The sequence below is a fragment of the Bison bison genome, unplaced genomic scaffold, assembly GCF_000754665.1.
Source record: "Bison bison bison isolate TAMUID 2011002044 unplaced genomic scaffold, Bison_UMD1.0 scf7180017864048, whole genome shotgun sequence".
Classification (NCBI taxonomy): Eukaryota; Metazoa; Chordata; class Mammalia; order Artiodactyla; family Bovidae; genus Bison; species Bison bison.
In genome coordinates, this window is record NW_011494620.1 from 7,389,206 (window position 1) to 7,408,040 (window position 18,835).

Below are 18,835 nucleotides of genomic sequence, written 5' to 3' on the forward strand. Positions count from 1 at the left end.
TAGTGTATAACCATGAAAGGAAATTCAGATGATTCGCCTGCTAAAATAGAAATGTTTATCTTGTAAAGGGCACTGACTGCTCTTTACCTACAGTTGTGTTTTTCAAACCTGCCTGGTGATCATAACAGTCACCTGGGGAGATTTTTAAAGCACACCTTCTCTGGCAGTCTAGTGGTTAGGACTCTGCACTTCCACTGCAGGGGCTGCGGGTTCAATCCCTGGTCAGGGAGCTAGAGATTCTTGTTTAGTATGCTTGCAGTGTGGATCTTGAATCGGTGTACTTACAAATGTCCCAGGTAATTCCTGTGCAAATTGTGCAAATTAAGAAACAATGACCCACTGGAAAATCAAACCAAACTTTGCATATAAAATCAATGAAAAATACAAAAGGCAAAATTTGAAAAAACAATACGAAAAATCAAGAAAAAGTCAAGAGGAAGCAGCAGTAAGAGGAAATAGTTAGAAATTTGGAACTTGTTTTCTTAGGGTTAAAAATCTCTTTTAACCCTGTAATGCGTTAAGTCATGCCTTTAGGGGCTTGAGAACGTTACAAAAATGGAATATACAAGTATTTACCCAAAGACACCTTTTTTGTTTCTTACACTGAAAAGTCCTTTTAAAAAAAAGAAAACTCAGCTTGTCTTATTCTACATTTCCTTTCATTTTTATAGTAATATCCTTTCCCAACAACTTTTTAAAAAGTTGTTTCATATCTAAGGATATATTTCTACTATGTATTTAGTAAACACTGAAGTATTATGTATTTTTTAGCAACTGATGTAATGAGCTTTAAGAAATATGCTCTGATGCTTCTAAGAACAAGTAAGGCCTTCTTTATTTTCATATCCTTGGAAAACAAAAACAAAATTTTTCTACATCTAAGTCAACATTACCTATAAATTTACTAAACAATACTTGTGAAGTGCTTTACACCTCTAGGCAAGAGAGGCTTCATCCAAAACTCACCTTTCACCTTCTATATGCTGGACTCAAGAAATGACAGCAGTTTTAAAGTTATGCTAGTTTACTTCTGTTAGCTAATTTATAGAAACTATAGCAAGCTAGCTTTCCGAATCCTGAGGTCTGGCTTAGAGATTATTCACAATGTGTGAAATTTAGCTGAGAACCAGAAAGAGAATTCACTGAAAACTATTATCTATAATCTTAATAAAGGAAATTACTTTACTGTGTTTCTACTGTATGTGCCAGAGACTGGTTCCTTGCATATGTGGTCAAGTTTAATCCCTATTTCAAGTTATCAGAACAAGCTTTTGTTTTTTAGCCATCAGAGTAAAAAATAAATTATTACCAATTACATTTAAACTTATAAAACTACATAACTGCTTTGGGTTGCTCTTCTTTCACGAAAGATATGAATATATAAACACCAAGTAGTTGCAATTCAAACCATAATATACTTTGAAAGCTGCTAAGTGTTTATAATTTAGTAGTACAAAATTCTACTTTATTCTTTAATTATATCTAAGTGTGATTACTGAAGAGAGCTCAAAACAAACCTAATCTCAAATAAACCAGCAGTAAACCCATAACTAGTTGCAGTCCAGGAATAATCATTAACTCATATCCCTATGAAGTAATCTTTTCACTTTAGCAAGTGAATTTTCTAACCCTGAGGGAAAATGGTACAAGGTTATATTTTTTTCTTAAAAAAATAAAACAAAACACAACAAAAAACACACACACTTCATGTATAGCATTATTTAATATCTAAAATACTGGTGTGAAGTAACATGCAACACAACCTATAAAACTCCCATTGTATGAACAAAATAAATGCAGGTATTTATTTTGTTGCTTAGAACTACAATATTTACAGCACCATTTCTGTTGCTATTCCTGTCTATAGCAGCAAAACTTCAAAACCTACTTGATGATGCAGTTCCATCACCTTAGTTCCAACAATACTTTTTAATTTAGGAGGTATGAAAAGATTAACTACAAACTCTTGATTAAGGGCAGTGACGGAGCTCCTGTCCCAGAGAAGAAGCTAAGTCTGTTACAGACTGTACCATTAAACACACATCTGGCAGGAGAGTAGCTGTATCTGAACCACTGTAGATCCACCAAGGAACTCCTTAACAATATATACGATTTGAGCAAAATCTACCACAAATCATATACCTATTGATTTTTAAGGGCATATTTCCTTTTCTAAAATCTTGCATAAGAGTAAACAACTCTATTTACCAATTGCCTTAAGAAATTTGAGAAGCCTCAATTCCTTAAAAATTGCCATCAATGATTTAGTAAAGACGGTATTTCATCTAGTAAAATGTCAACTCTTTTTAAATTTTTTCTTTATTAGCAGACATTAGCAGACATTTGATTAAAAAACAAAACAAAACGAGAGATCTGTCTGGGTTCAAATTCTTAACATGCAACGGGCTGCTGACGTGCCACACATTCTCTCACAAGCAAGCTTTCACAATGGCTTCCAAATAATCTGATGCCAATTTGCAGATTTTAGTTGTAAAAAGAAAATCCTAGTAAAGGCTCTGGAAAGGAATATTCTGTGGAATATAAAATCAACCCAGCTCTAAACAGAGTCTAATCTTTTTATAACTACATGGCCACAATGTAAAATTTTTACAGAGACAGATCTGGCATCTATTGAAAAAACACACGGCATGACTTCAGAGTAATACAATACTTGCTACGTTTTTAAATAAAAGCAGAAGGTTCAAAACCAGTAAATCTTACCACTCATTTTGTTTTTACAGTAGCAGCAGAAAACAAGAAAATCCAACAAGGAAACAGCGTAGTACACGTTAACAGCTTTAATTGGAGAACCGCGGCTGCTGCTTTTTTTTTTTTTGCAAAGCTACGAGGAAAAGATCCTTTGACCGAGTCACGTGACACTGACCACGTGACCTGCAGTGACCCGCGGAAAAGGAAGGGGGGGGCAGAAAGCAAGCGTTCCCTCTGGCAGTGTTTGGCATACAGTAAATGATTAAAAGATTTCTACTGATTCTGCCCCGAATTTGAAATTTTTCAGACTGCTTTATGAACCAACTCAAAAGCTCATCAAGATATTCATGGAAACATAGATATCTGATGTAAAATAATTCCCTTTGTTCTCATTTTCCTCTTATAACTAATAGGCCTGTGTGCTAAGTCGCTTCTGCCATGTCCGACTCTGCGACCCTATGGATTGCAGCCTGTTCTGCTCCTCTGTCCATGGGATTCTACCGGCAAGAATACTGGAGTGGGTTGCCACGCCCTTCTCCCGGGGATCCTCCCAACCCAGGGATCGAACTAGCGTCTCATTAGTCTACCTGCATTGGCAGATGGGTTCTTTACCATTAGAGCCACCTGGAAAGCCCTACACACTATCTACTAATTCAAATTTTATTACCCCAGCCGGCTGCTTTTCATTTATAAATTTTAGGACACATATAACACTTATTTAGAAGATTCACTCCTAAATGTCCTTGTGTAACTTGATGCACTCTCCATACTCATCCCTTAAAATTCTTGTGTGTATTGTGGGCAACCCTTAAGGAAAGCCCACAGTACACAAAAGAATTATATACAGAATACAGGCTTGATCAACTTGTTCCTTAAGCATGGGATTTCTATTTCAGACTGGCATTTAACATCTCAAGTTAATAAACACTACCTTTTTTTTTTTATTACTGGTTTTACTTTCTTTTCTTCTGATTTTTTCTTGTTGTTTCTAAAGGTTTAACCTGGACACTAATACAGATACTTGGTAGATGGTATTCTCACTCATGCTCATGAAATCTGAAAAGACAGGTCATGATTGGGGCTTACTTTACTCAAGCATGTGTAGAGACCAGGAAGAAGACTAAATGTTCAGTTATAAGAGAGGGGAATAAGACTGTAAGAACTTTGGAGGGCTTTTCATTACTTTATGGTGCTGTGTAAAGGAAATTTATTTATAGCTAATACAAATATACAGGTAATGATAATGAATGTGATTTGTAATAAATTGAACAGTGGAAAGAAAGTGGATTTTGGCATCAAAAGATGTAAGTTTTAGTAACAGCATCAATGTTTATTAGCAAGGCAATTTACTGCTCTTCTCTGAGACTCAGTTTCCTTCTATAAAATGGTTAAAACAATCAACTTCATAGCATTGTTGTGAGAATCAAACTAGATAAATTTAAAGTACCAAGTACACTGGCTGGCACCACTTAATAAATGATAGTTATTATTATAAGAATGGTCACTACGGGGCTTCCCAAGTGGCTCAGTGATAAAGAATCTGCCTGCCAATGCAGGAGACAAATGAGACATGGGTTCAATCCCTGGGTCAGGAAGACACCCTGAAGTAGGAAATGGCAACCTGCTCCAGTATTCTTGCCTGGAAAATTCCATAGACAGAGCAGCCTGGCGGGCTACAGTCCACAGGGTCGCAGTCAGACATGACTGAACACACACACACGTTTGAGAAAGTAATAATGGACAGGGTACTATTCAATGTTCTACATGTGTTAACTCAATCCTCACAATAATTGAAATAGGCATCACTTATAGGTAAGGGAATTGAAGCAGAATGCAATTAAGTAACTTGCCAAGAGCACACAATGAGGCAAATTTTAAACATATATAAACCATGTTCAAAGACTCAGTCTTCCAAAAAGCTGGAAAAGAACTGGCAAGGGATAGCCTGGAGGTTTCAATAAATAGATGCCAGACATTTCAGAGGAGATAAGACACTGAAGTATCATTCTCACTAGTGGGGAAGGATAATTATTACCTTCTAAGTCTCACTAAAAGGCAAAGCTGCCCTGAAGAGCATAGCTTAATACCTAAAAGTCTTCTGGTCTCAACAGAATCTTCTCATAAATGTTGGATTCAGGCTCCCAGTAAATCCAACCATGCCTCTGATCTTTAGCCCCTAAACAAAAAGCAAGTCCCGGCAGCCCACTTCCTCATTTTGGCTCATGTTCTCACACAGCTGTGTTTCCGTTTCTTGACTCTTTCTTTAACGGATGATCTTCTCATTTCTTCCCATTGTGCTCACTGGAACATTTTCCTTGTTATAAATTCCCCTAGATCCTCAACCTTTTCACAGAACACCTGCTCATGGGCTTTCTTTAAATGAAACCCAGCTCGCCTCCAGGACAGCTTTTCCAGTAGCTGGTGGGAGCAGTGGCTTCTCCTTCCCTCCTGAGGCAGGCTCCAGACACCCGGAGGGCTGCTTCCCAGCGCCACTGCTGTTACTGTTTCATGCTTCAGTTTCTTTTCCCTTGAGATCATGCCATAGTAATACAGGGTAACACACCACCCTCTGCCCCTTCTCACTGCTGTCATTTATTGAGAACTTCCACACCATGTTCACAGTGTTTTTCCCAGCTCTTGCCCATCAGCAAGACGACTTCCGTGTCCAAGAAAACCTAACTTATACCTTTCTTGAACTCTTCTGTTTTGAGTAATGCATGTTCAATGATATATCTTAGAATTTATCACTTAGAGTTCCACTACAGGATCTCATCTTTGAAATGTTAAAACTTTCATGTTTCAGTCTCTGGTCACTGTATCTATCATCTCACAAGTTGTCTTTCTTCTACGACATCAGGTCTTCCTCATAGTGATCTCCTATTTCTCCTGATCCACCTGTGTCTTCATGGCCTGATCTTTTTTCCCATCCATGTCTTCCTTTTACCTTGCCTTCACTAAAAATACCCAATTTTAATAAACCAGATTTAATTATTTTCTCATAGACCTGAACTGTAGAAATCAAATGTTATGTGGGCTGGCATGTTTATGAATTTAATTATATCCAACCTTAACTCAGCCATCAGCACTGCTCAGGAATCCTTTCATGAATTTATTCCTGGCTAATAAACTTATATGCTGTTTTCTACAGGGATTATCAGAGATCCCCACCACTCTTTAAGGATGTCCCCCAATTCAACCTCAACTACATACCTCAGCATAAAATTGAACTCTTTCAATGTTGTTTACAAACTCTTCTCACCTCTTCTATTTTCAGAAGAATCATTGTCCTTTCACACTGTATTAAAGCTATCTCCCCCCTTCTAGTCTTGATCTGATCTCCACTTCCTCCTCTACTGGGGTCTGCTTCAGTTCAGTTCAGTTCAGTCGCTCAGTCGTGTCCGACTCTTTGCGACCCCATGAACCGCAGCACACCAGGCCTCCCTGTCCATCACCAACTCCCAGAGTCCACCCAAACTCATGTCCATTGAGTCGGTGATGCCATCCAACCATCTCATCCTCTGTCGTCCCCTTCTCCTCCTGCCCTCAATCTTTCCCAGCATCAGGGTCTTTTCAAATGAGTCAGTTTTTTGCATCAGGTGGCCAAAGTATTGGAGTTTCAGCTTCAACATCAGTCCTGCCAATGAACACCCAGGACTCATCTCCTTTAGGATGGACTGGTTGGATCTCCTTGCAGTCCAAGGGACTCTCAAGAGTCTTCTCCAACACCACAGTTCAAAAGCATCAATTCTTCAGTGCTCAGCTTTCTTTATAGTCCAATTCTCACATCCATACATGACTATTGGAAAAACCACAGCCTTGACTAGATAGACCTTTGTTGACAAAGTAATGTCTCTGCTTTTTAATATGCTGTCTAGGCTGATCATAACATTTCTTACAAGGAGTAAGCGTCTTTTAATTTCACGGCTGCAATCAAAATCTGCAGTGATTTTGGAGCCCCCCAAAATAAAGTCAGCCACTGTTTCCCCATCTATCTGCCATGAAGTGATGTGACCGGATTCCATGATCTTACTTTTCTGAATGTTGAGCTTTAAGTCAACTTTTTCATTCTCCTCTTTCACTTTCATCAAGAGGCTTCTGAGTTCCTCTTCACTTTCTGCCATAAGGGTGGTGTCATCTGCATATCTGAGGTTATTGATATTTCTCCAGGCAATCTTGATTCCAGCTTGTGTTTCTTCCAGTCCAGCGTTTCTCATGATGTACTCTGCATGTAAGTTAAATAAGCAGGGTGACAATATGCAGCCTTGACGTACTTCTTTTCCTGTCTGGTTTACCACCAGCGCCACCTGGGAAGCATGAGGTCTGTCTTCAGTACCCTCCTAACAAGATTTGGCTCTATCCCCTCACTATCCTCAACTACAGGTGCAGTGGTGAATACATTTTTCATTTTCCCTTTTGTACCTGATTATATGACAATTTTAACAAACAAAAGGCTCATGGTTTTTATTTTCTCAACACTGCCTCAATGTTTGCAGAGGGTTACTGGAGGCCTGGTGACACCAAGTGGCCATCAGGGGCATGAGCAACACATACTGCTGTGGCCACCGGCAGGAGACTGGAAGGAGTTCTGTCCTTAGCCCTCCTTATCAAAGACCACTCTGCTCTACTACTAGGTACCTTAACTGCCATGCTTCACCTGCTTCTGACAGGGGTCACGAAAAGAAAAATGGTTTATTCTAGTTGCCTTTAAGTATAATCACAGGTTAAAGTAAAAACAAGAGATAGACAAGCTGCTTAGAGGAGATCATGGCAGAAACTGGCAGCACAAAATGATGGCCGATCATATACATCAGAGCTTATTTTAATGCAACTATTAATTATACTCTGTTAAAAAATGAAAAGTCTGGAACAAATGCTAAACCAGTTAGACATCAAGATGAGAGGAATAAACTGGGATTGTCCTAGACAAAATGGGACATAAGGTCACCCTATTAATAAGTGATGCTTATTTGTTAAGGTTACAAAACACCTGATAATTTTTATTCACATGAGGCTGGCAATCAACACAAGCCTATACAGTCTTGGAACTGAACTGAGTTAGTCGACTGTAATTTGATTGTATGTGTTTTTTTTTATCATATATTTTTCTTAGTGTTACTGAAAGGTCCTTGAAAGTATGGACTCTAACACTAATCCTGGGCATTAGAAGTGTGTGACAACTGTAATTTGGGAAAAGAATGAAGTAGGAGATTAAAGAAAAAAGATCAAGGTAATTATTATTCACTGCTTTAGGGGCCTTTCTTTTCCTTGAAAATTTATTATTCCTTTTTAAGGCTGGATGAAGTAGACTATTAAAATCAGGGGTCTAAGGATGATTCAGAATTACGGGTAATTTCATTTATCTGTGTACAGGTAACTAAAAATTTCTATAATCAGACTTGCTAAGCATTCAGATGTATCAGTGACAAGCATATCAAGTAGGAAAAGGATGAAGAATGACTATCATACTATGGTTAGAATCTATCTTTAGCACTAAATCAAGCTGTATATAGATAGAAAACAGTAGATATGTTTACCAAGCAAGCACCTGCTTCTAAACAAGAGTTATTTTTAGGGCTCTTGTTTAGAAAGCTACTAAGGCTCTGATATTAATGTGCATGGATGCAGCAGGTTGTGAACATCACTATTTTTAGCACCAGTCCAATGTGAACAACCATGAATCATTCTTTGTTATCCTAGTAGGAAATGGCGCTTGGGATTTACTACAGCACATGAGGTTAACTAGGTCTCACTAACTGCACACCCACATGCTGACATCACACAGGCAGTGATATGGATCAGTGACGCAAATCCTGTCAGGATCAAACATTAAGGCCACAGAGGTTAAAAAAAAAATAGTGCCTGCATGGCAGGGCAGACCCGTCATCCAACATGTACAGACTGCATTAAATCAGGACTGCTGCCGATGAAGAGGCTTGTGTTAGTCCTTTTTACAACAGTTTAACTTTTTTATTTTAATTATAGATTTCCCACATATAGACTCTATATTTATCTTTAAGTTTCCTCACAGCTTCTGTGGTTTAAGGTCTGGACCTTTAAAACATATGTTAAGGCTCCAACAGCCACATGAGTTATCTGGAAAATGGCCTCCGTAGCCAGGCTCTTTAGACCAATCTTTTGAAGACTACACCACCACTAAGTATTTTATATAACGCATGCCTAACAAACAACACTCAGATTTAGATCTGAAGCACTACACCGTGGCCTCAGAGTTTGCTGCTCCCTCAGTCTTCTTCCCACCGTCACCTTCTTCTTTGAGCAGTTACTGTTTTCAGTTTTATTGGCATCAAAATATTAATTTCTTATAGTTACAGATAGATTGGAAAACATAGCTTATTAAGAATAACCATGTATCACGTTTCAAAATACCTTCTCTTTGAATTATGCGTACCCACCTGGAATTAGAGATTTCATCTCCTGTAACAGGAACAGAACCTACCCCTGGAGATGTGCCACATTCCAACATTCAGTTCTTCTGAAAATGAACTTGGTCTCTACACGTAAAGCATCACCCTTCCTTCTCATTTCTCATGTTCTCCTCAAGGACTGTCACTTCCCAGGAGAACTGGTAGGCCGGAAGGAGATGAGAGCTGGAGGTGTTTCCTTCTATCACTGTTTGACATAATCAGGCTAACATGAAACCATGTCTTTCCCAAGCTTTCAGGCACCTGTTTTCATGTTGTTTCCTCAACTAATGGTGCTTTTTATGATAACGTAAAAAAGGCTGGTGAGTTGTTGTTGTTGTTTTAGTGTTTGTTGGAGTATAACTGATTTACACTGTTGTGTTAGTTTTGCGTTTATTGCTGTATAGTTGATTAACCATGCTGTGTTAGTTTCGAGTGTATAAATCTTAATAGAGGTATTTAATGCATACAAAAGCAATTATGTGTCTACTCTTTTAAAAACACAAGTGACAGTACACTACACACATTGTTCTGCACCTTAATAATATAGTTTGCTCAGAAAGCTTTCCATGTGGGCATATGCACAGGCTGCTCCAGTCTCTTAATGGCTGCACAGTACTCCACCATAACAATGTCCCATAATTTCACTATTTCCCTACTGATACTCAACTTATTTTCAATATTTTGCTATTACAAACAACGGTGTAATGAACATCTCTGCACAAACATAATTAATAGATGTCTCAGTATGTCAACAGGATAAATTACTAGACGTGAAATAGCTATATCAAAGAGAATTTGTTTTTCAAGTTATCAAAACTCAGAGTTTGTATTTACATTCTTATCAACACACCCTTACCAACAGTTATCAAACTGGGACTTCCTGGAGAGCCCTAAGACACATTACAAACCTTTCTTATGAGAAAGAGCTATAAAACCAAAAAGCATTTTGAACCTAACATGCTCAATAATAAATTAATCATCCCTATCCTTCTACCCAAACCAATTTTTTTTCTCTTCCTTGTATATGCTGCAGCACAGTGAAAGACACTGTCATTTATTTTTATGCTCAACTGACTATGAAATCTGTAAATCATTCTAGTTTCTTCTTACCATCCACACTGAGTGCCTAGGTCTTATCCTTATTACTTATTTGCTTTTGTTGTTGCTATTTTCCTGCTTAAAATGAATCCTTCAGTGGCTCTTTGTTCCTTTCAGGATAACACCTGAACTCTTTAGCATGCTATAAAGGTATTTGTAACACACCCTATGGGGCTTCCCAGGTGGCACATTGGTCAAGAATTCAGCTGCCAATGCAGGAAATGCAAGAGACGTGGGTTTGACTTCAGGTTGACTGAGCACCTATTCCATTTTTAGTCTCATTTTCAGATACTCCTCAGTGTATTCTGTTTTCCATGATATTTCTTTTTTTTTTCTTTTTCATGATATTTCTTTATTCATACCTTTTCAGTCTCCTCTAATTTCTCTGTGCTATGCATTTGCACATGCTATTCCTTCTACTTCTAAGATATTTCTCAGTTATTTTTCCTCTTGGCTAAACAACTATTTCTTTAATCATCATCTTTTCCTGCACGTGCCTGTCTGTGTCCTCAGTCACTCAGTCGTGTCTGATTCTTTTTGGCCCTAAGGACTGTAGCCTGCCAGGCTCCCCTGTACATGGAATTATCCTGGCAAGAATACTGGAGCGGGTTGCCGTTTCCTCCTCCAGATCTTCCCTATCCAGGGATCAAACCCGCATCTCTTGCGTCTCCTACACTGGTAGGTAGATTCTTTACCATTGTGCCACCTGGGAAGCTTTTTCCTGCACATGTGTGTGCCCAGCCGCTCAGTCATGTCCGACTCCGTGCAACCCTTTGAACTGTACTCAACAAATATTCCTAGCTGGGTTAGGTATGTCTCCTCTGGCCTCCAATATGTATCTGAGGATACTGAATTCCATCATGGTACATATCACCCTCTCGGTTTTAACTGTAGATTACTTGCCTTTCTTCCCCACTATGCTGTGAGGCAGGGTCTAAGTCTTTCAAATGGCTGTCAAGAATGAGCTGTTCTTCAGAATAGTTAGAGATTTGGGCAAATTCTCTTTCCAGGAAGAGAGCATGCACACACTTTTAGGTATCATATCTTCTGTATTCTGGCAACACCCAAGCATGGGAGACTGAGTACAGGATGGTGAGAAATTCCAACATATTAAGACTAAAAATTAAGTAAAATATTGAAATATGATCTTTCATTGTAATGATAAAAGAGTTTTCCCCCCAAAATTGAGGGATTATATGATAAAATGAAGCAGAAGAGGATGTCAAGACAAGAGAACTTTGCTGATCCATAAATAATGGGAACAGGATTTGACTAAAGTTCACCTTCTAAAAGTGAATCAACATCCTTAAATAATGTTACTGCACATATTTTGAGATCAGAGTCGTATGTTAAAATTATGACTCTGGCAGACAGTAACTTTGCCTCTGGAGCCTTAGAGAAACTAATACAGACTCGCAAGGAAAACTTCTCCCACCACCCTTATTATGTTGTTGCCTGACTCTTACGGTTAATGGCAGCATGTTTGGATGTGCCTTAATATAACACCATAACCACAGTCAGAGGCAAAGTCATACTTTTATAAATATAAGAAGGGTCTGTACTAGATATGAAATTATGCCTCGTGTTAACTGCTGTGACACAGGAAAATGAGAATTGTGAAAGAATGATTTTTTCCAGCCCTTTATTATCTAGGTAGGTACTAAAAATCACATTCAATATTGTTGCCATATAAAGAAAGGAACCAGAAAAGATCTTTTCTTTTTCCTGGGACAGTCTCTGCAATAGGTAAAAGGATATATAAATCAGATTATATAATTAATTCATGGTAGTCTCTTTATAACTTTATATAAATGTTCATTGAAGATTGTAGCCTTGTGTTGTCCCAGCTACGCTTTGGGGGCAAAAAAACAGAAATGTTTATGCCTAAGTTAGACTGCTTAATTAACACTTCCCTGAGTCCAAATTCATGGTTGCAGTCACTACAGGGCTAAAATAAGATAACTCTCTGTATCAGTTTGTATTCAGTTGCTCTTCTCACCAGGAGATCCTTCCAGTGATGCTAACTTTAGAGAGTCTGGTCTTTATTTTTAATAAGGAAAGTGATCTTTCTAGACATTCTGACATAAGGTTAAGAAAAAGAATGCAAAGCACAAAGTAGGTCTGTAGTAAATACGTGTTCCTTTTCTAGCATCCCTTCACAGAATGATTTGGTTAAATAGAGGGGATCCAAACAAACACTTCTCCTTTCATAAATACGGACTAGCTTACTTATACTGGTACTTTTTTGGGGCTGACAAAAATCCTCAACATTTAATGGTTTTTGCCCTGGGTTCACATCTGTCCATTTGAATGTCAGAATTCTTTAAGCCAGTTCTAAATTATGGTATCAAATTTACACATTTCTTTTTTCCACCCCCTTGATTTCAAAAATTGTCAGACTATTACTAATATTATATACTTGTAAGCTTGGTATGTCCCATATTTTTAGCTTTCACTAGTTAAAAAATCACTTATCTGCACCAAAATGGTCCACCATTTTCCTTAATAAGCTCAGGGTCTCAGCTTAAAAAAAACCCAAACTCTAAATTTTATAAAATAAAATCAGGACTAAATTTTAAAAGAGTTACAACATTTATATGGTTATTTAAGCAATTAATATTCATAAAAATTATCAAGTTATACAGAAAACATAAACAAGGAAAGACATTCCTATAATCCTACCACATAGGGGCAGGCACTTGAAGGAAATGTGCTCAAATTACTTTTGATGCATATGTACTCATTAAAAGTAATATTTTTCCTTATTACAAAAAAGCTAATTATGTTGACACCCTCAGTAATGTATAATCAATAAAGAGACTTCAAGATTCAAGTCCTGATTAAACAAAACTACTAATTAATAATCTTTTTAATCTTCCATTTTGGGGAAATAAAAAGCAAAACCAGAGCTTATCCTTGTGTGTCCCTCAGGAAGTCTTTCCTAGTCCCTGGGCTGGTTTGGATGTTCCTACCAGAGCTTCTATAGCACCCTTCCTGTTTTCCTCCACCACAGCCCTTGTCTCATGTTACTGACAATCTCCCTATGAGATCACAAACTTTGTGGAGGGCAGGGATAGGGTCTATCTTACTCACCAGTAAATCCCCAGAGTTTTGGAATAGTAACTGTTCATATTGAGTTCATAATAATTTGCTAAATAAAAGAATGGCTTTTAAATGAAACCTAATATCCTAATCTAGACTCAGCAATTTACTCAGCAACTCAATCTTCTAAATAATCTACGCTATACCACCATACAGTTTTAATGCTTATAATGATTTAGGGCACTGGAAGATTCTAAATTATTTTCAGTACATTCTGTTCACTAAGGCTAAATTTAAGTGTTTATTTTGTAAATATTTTCAGTTACATGATTTGGAAAAATATTTTCTGGTTTTCAGTTAATCAGAAAGGTATTTTAACAAGAACACCTTGCCCCAGGTTAAAGTTTAAGGCATATACCTTACACCATACTAAGTTAGACTGCTTAATCAACACTCTAATAATATCATCTTTAGCAAAAATACTTAAATCCAACTGATGAAAATTTCTTCCCCAAAAGATGAGAAGGTAGAATTGAAAGATACAAATCTTCCTGTCAACCATCCCCATCATTTTAGGGTAATAAAAATTAAGATCTTTCTCAAGTATAAATGAAAAAGAACCTTTTCAAATTCTAGTATTTAGAGAGTTTGAATTCGCTCAGTCGTGTCTGACTCTTTGCGACCCCATGGATTATAGCCCACCAAGCTCCTCCATTCATGGAATTTTCTAGGCAAGAGTACTGGAGTGGGTTGCCATTTCCTTCTCCAGGGGATCTTCCCAACCCAGGGATCAAACCTGGGTCTCCCTCATTATAGGCAGACACTTTACTGTCTGAGCCACCAGGGAATCCCAATATATAAAATACGGTACTATTTACTCCTTAAATTTCTTATGGTAGATTCTCTCCTCGAAGATCAATAAATGAAATGAAACATGCTTTCTCAGTGCTCTGAGGAAAAAATTATATCTTACAATGAAAAGTAAGAGGGTTTTTTTCCCCCTAGCATCATGTAGTACAACATACATAAAGCTATGTTGTACTTTTTGATAGGGTTGGTCTTAGGGTTCAGAGATGAATCTATAAAGTTCTTAGGGTATAGTAATTTGGTTTTGGATCTTTTGAAATAAGACATTCCCGTTTCTAGAATAGAATTTTGAATGACTTGTAGTAAATATATGAAAATATTTCGGAAAAAAGTATGTGGTTGAGAGAAGCTAACTATTGTTAAGTCATGAGTAGAGTGCCATCTCAGATACTTATGTTTGAGAAATGGCTGTAAAGTGTGGATTTTGCAGCCAGACTACCAGAGTTCAGGTCCCAGCTCAGCTGTTCAGTCACCCGAAACTGGCCAAGTTATTAACCTAGGTCTCAGTCTTCTTGTCCATAAAATGAAGGCAGTAATAGCTATCTCACAGGGGTGATAGGAGAATTAAATAGATTAATTACATTCAGAATGTTTACAAAAGTAACTGGTACAGTAATTGTTCAATAACCATTAGATAGTATCATACATGCTAATTAAATTATAAGTCACTTTCTGCCCTTTTAACCATTACTTGCAGTTCTATAGAGCATTGGTTTTGCAGTTAGAAATAAGTGCTGAAATAAAGACAACTTTGTTGCTTATTCCTAAAATAAGTCAAGTAACATTTACAGTTTCTATAAATGCAAGGGACAGTTCCAGGTACTAACGGGGAAGGAAAGGAGATCTAGACACAATATGGTCTGTACCATAATCATTTGAGAAAGGCTAATGTGGGTCTAGACACCTGCATGTTTAAACTTCCCTGTTGAGTCTGATCCCTTGGTGAAGGGATGAAAATTTTAATCTTTACAGCCAGAAAGACCTTCCTTTGAGTCCCAGATCTTTCAGTAACTAGCTATGAGACTAACGAACCTCAAGTTTCTCACTCTGTTAAGGTTTAAGTAAGATTAATTGTACACACCACAATGCTGTCAGACAATGAGAACTCAATTACATAATTAGTGGTGGACTCTAAAACAGAAAAAAGACAAAAACCAGTAAGTGACATATAAATCAATAAAAGACATATGCCAAGTTAGAGATATAGGCCAGACAATGAATGGAAAAGGAAACTGAGGAGTACTTTTTAACCCTGGGGTGGTCAGAAAGAATCTCAAGAGATGGGGAACTAGTTTGTACTGCGTTTTGAAGAATTGCAAAAAATTCAGAAAGCTCTTGTGTGTACACATGTGAATGCACACTCTTATGTAATTTTCAATGAAGGGGCAATGTAAACAAAGGTATGAGAGGGGTCTCTGTAAGAAATATATGGAGACTGGTGCTGTGCTTAGTCGTTCAGTTGTGTCCAACTCTTTGCGACCCCATGGACTGAAGTCCACCAGGCTCCTCTGTCCATGGGGATTCTCCGAGCAAGAATACTGAAATGGGTGGCCATGCTCTTCTCCAGGGGTAGAAACTGGAGTATCTACTAATTCTAGTATATCTGGAGTAGAAATTTCTGAAACTAAAACTAGAAAGAAAGACTGGAATGAGTTGGTGGAGTGCCTAGAAAATAAGGCTAAGAGTCCTATGCTGTATGAAATGAAAGAAGGCAAGGTTTTTTAGTTTGTTTTTAGCATAGTAATAAAAAAAAGTCATGCTTTAGGAAGGCCAAACTTGTAGTTACAGAAACAAATATGGAAAATAACATTTCTGTAAAGAAATTTGAATCCAAATCAATGTGGGACTAATGTGCTTATTAAAAGACCTCCCTTGTGGCTCTGCTGGTAAAGAATCTGCCTGCAATGCAGGAGACCTGGGTTTGATCCCTGGGTTGGGAAGATCCTCTGGAGAAGGGAAAGGCTACCCACTCCAGTATTCTGGCCTGGAGAATTCCATACACTCTATGGTCCATGGGGTTACAAAGAGTTGGACACGACTAAGCGACTTTCACAGTAACGTGCTCAAAAGGGCATGAAACTACTCAATTAGGTATGCTGCAGCTAAGTCGCTTCAGTCGTGTCTGACTCTGTGCGATCCCATAGACGGCAGCCCACGAGGCTCCCCCGTCCCTGGGATTCTCCAGGCAAGAACACTGGAGTGGGTTGCCATTTCCTTCTGCAGTGCATGAAAGTGAAAAGTGAAAGTGAAGTCACTCAGTTGTGTCCAACTCTTCTCAACCCCATGGACTATAGCTCACCAGGCCCTCCGTCCACGGGATTTTCCAGGCAAGAGTGCTGGAGTGGGGTGCCATTGCCTTCTCCGTCAGTTAGGTATAATACATACTTAAACAGATTTCTGTGACAAGTTTTAATCAAATCCAGTTAGAAAGTATAGCTCTCTAATGTGGCTATTTGTGAAAATTTCTCCAGTTTTTCAAGGGCTTTCCTGGTGGCTCAGATAGTAAAGAATCTGCCTGCAATACAGGAGACCCGAGTTCGATCTCTGGGGGAGGAAGATCCCCTGGAAAGGGAATGGCAACCCCACTCCAGTATTCCTGCCTGGAGAATTCCACAGACAGATGAGCCTGGCGGTTACAGTCCATGGGTTTGCAAAGTGTTGGACACAACCGAGCAACTAACATTTTCACTTTCCCCAATTTATACAGCTAGTCAGATTCATTTGATAAATTACAGTATCATCAGCCTTGGTTTCCTCATTTAGGAAGAAGCTGCTTCATATAAACAGTACTCAACTTATTAGAAAGTCAACTGGCAAAATAGGTATTTCAAATCCAGAATGTACTACTCCATGCTTTCAACTTTATAAATGGTAGTAAGGCTCTGCTATAATTAAAAACTCACAAAATAAGTACTGATATGGCCTAAAAAGTAGTTAAAATATTGTGCATGTGCGATGACAACAGAGTAGAATGACCTTTTTCTATTACTGTAAAATATATCAGAATGTATCAAATACTTAAAAATACCTTATATACTTAAGGTATATATATATATATATGTATATGCAGTGTATATACATATATATATATGTGTGTGTGTATATATATATTTGACATGGCCTCCACTGGGCTGAGGTCACTGACTAAACAAACTCCAAATGATGAAAATCTCAAGAGGGACAAGGAGGAACAGTGGAGAAATACTAATCACATTGGGACAGGTAAAATGTGGCTGAGGGAAGGTAGACAAGTATCTTTTGGGTAAAAATAAAGGGGGGCGGTTCTTATATACAATTCTTATATTTTACAAGATTCAAAAATGAAAAAGTATAAAAAAGAAGAGAAGAAAAACTTTCCCTTCATCCCTGTTCCCAATTTTATGCACCACCACTCCATAAGCAAACACTGTAATTATTTTTTGGAGGATCTTTGAAGATTTTCAATTATTATTATTATTTAAAATAGCCTGTAGCATCTATCAGTTGTTTTCTGGTATTTGTTCTTCACTTCTTCCATAGTAATAATCTTCTGAGTGTTAGCTGGATCCATGGGCACCTCATCCAAAGGCAACTTTTAGTTTTCTTATTTAGTTAGACGTGAGCAGCTAAGCTATGGCCAGTGAGCATAAGTTACCTGTATAATCTCCAAAGTATGTCCTTAAAGAAAGAGGGCATATCTTTTATCTCTTCTTCTCTTCCTCTTTTCTATTCTGTCTGGGCCATGAACATTGGTGGTGAGCCACCATGGATCATGCAGACGAGTGTAATATTCTAGGGATGGCAGATCAAGATGGAAGTAACCTGAGTTCCTTCACTACCTATAGGGCAAAGAACTCCATACAAATACTAACAGACCTCTGAACATGACGCATGAGAGAAAAAATGTTCACGTTATAATTGTCATAGTTTTCTATTGCTCTTTTAACATTAGCACAAACTTAGTGGTTTTAAGAAACACCCATTTATTAGCCCACAGTTCTGTAGTTCATAAATCCGTGTGTTGTATAAACTGGGTTTTCTACTCAGGGTCTCACAAAGTGAAAATCAAAGTACTGGCTAGGGTGTGTTCTCATTTGGAGGCTGGAGTCCTTTTCCAATCTCATGAGGCTGTGGTGGAATTGAGATTCTTATGGCTCTAGGACTAAGATTCTCATTTCCTTGCTAGCTATTTTACGCAATTATATTTCTAGGTCTTACATTCCTTTTGCCATCACCACTCATTAAAGTTTTTTTAATTGAAATTTTTATCACTTAAAAAAAAACAGAACTCACTGAACTGGTTGAGATTTCCTATTTTCAAGAGAACAACTTTAACAATAATATTTTATTCACTAGGAACATAAAGAATTGAAGACAACTTAATTTGCCTGAATTTTCCTTTTTTAGCATAAACATTGCAGTGTTCTCTTAACCAAGTCATATATAACAGTTTCTCTTGAAAAGTAACATTTAATAGCATTTAGGGACAATCTGGGACTATTACACAAAGTACTCAGGATGAATCATTCACTTAACCTAAAATGGGCTGAATTTATGAATGGATGATCCATTATGTTTCATTTTAAAAAACAAGACTCATTAATATTTCAAAATGAGTCTTTTGAGCCTCTCTAGGCAATGGCACCCCACTCCAGCACTCTTGCCTGGAAAATCCCATGGACGGAGGAGCCTGGTGGGCCGCAGTCCATGGGGTC

At 37.8% G+C, this 18,835-nt stretch overlaps 1 protein-coding gene across 7 annotated transcripts in view; it reads right to left on the reverse strand.

The window, feature by feature from the left end:
- The window catches only part of FNDC3A (fibronectin type III domain containing 3A), a 113,623-nt gene that overhangs the window by 48,980 nt on the left and 45,808 nt on the right, over nucleotides 1–18,835 (reverse strand). The window contains exon 1 of one of the 7 annotated variants that reach the window (XM_010835718.1): nucleotides 2,722–2,840. The exons of the other annotated variants lie outside the window; for them this stretch is intronic. Coding sequence (XP_010834020.1) covers nucleotides 2,722–2,728 — 7 coding nt within the window. The 5' untranslated portion in view covers nucleotides 2,729–2,840. Of the gene's footprint in view, nucleotides 1–2,721; nucleotides 2,841–18,835 lie in introns of those variants that run through there. 7 annotated transcript variants of the gene reach the window in all.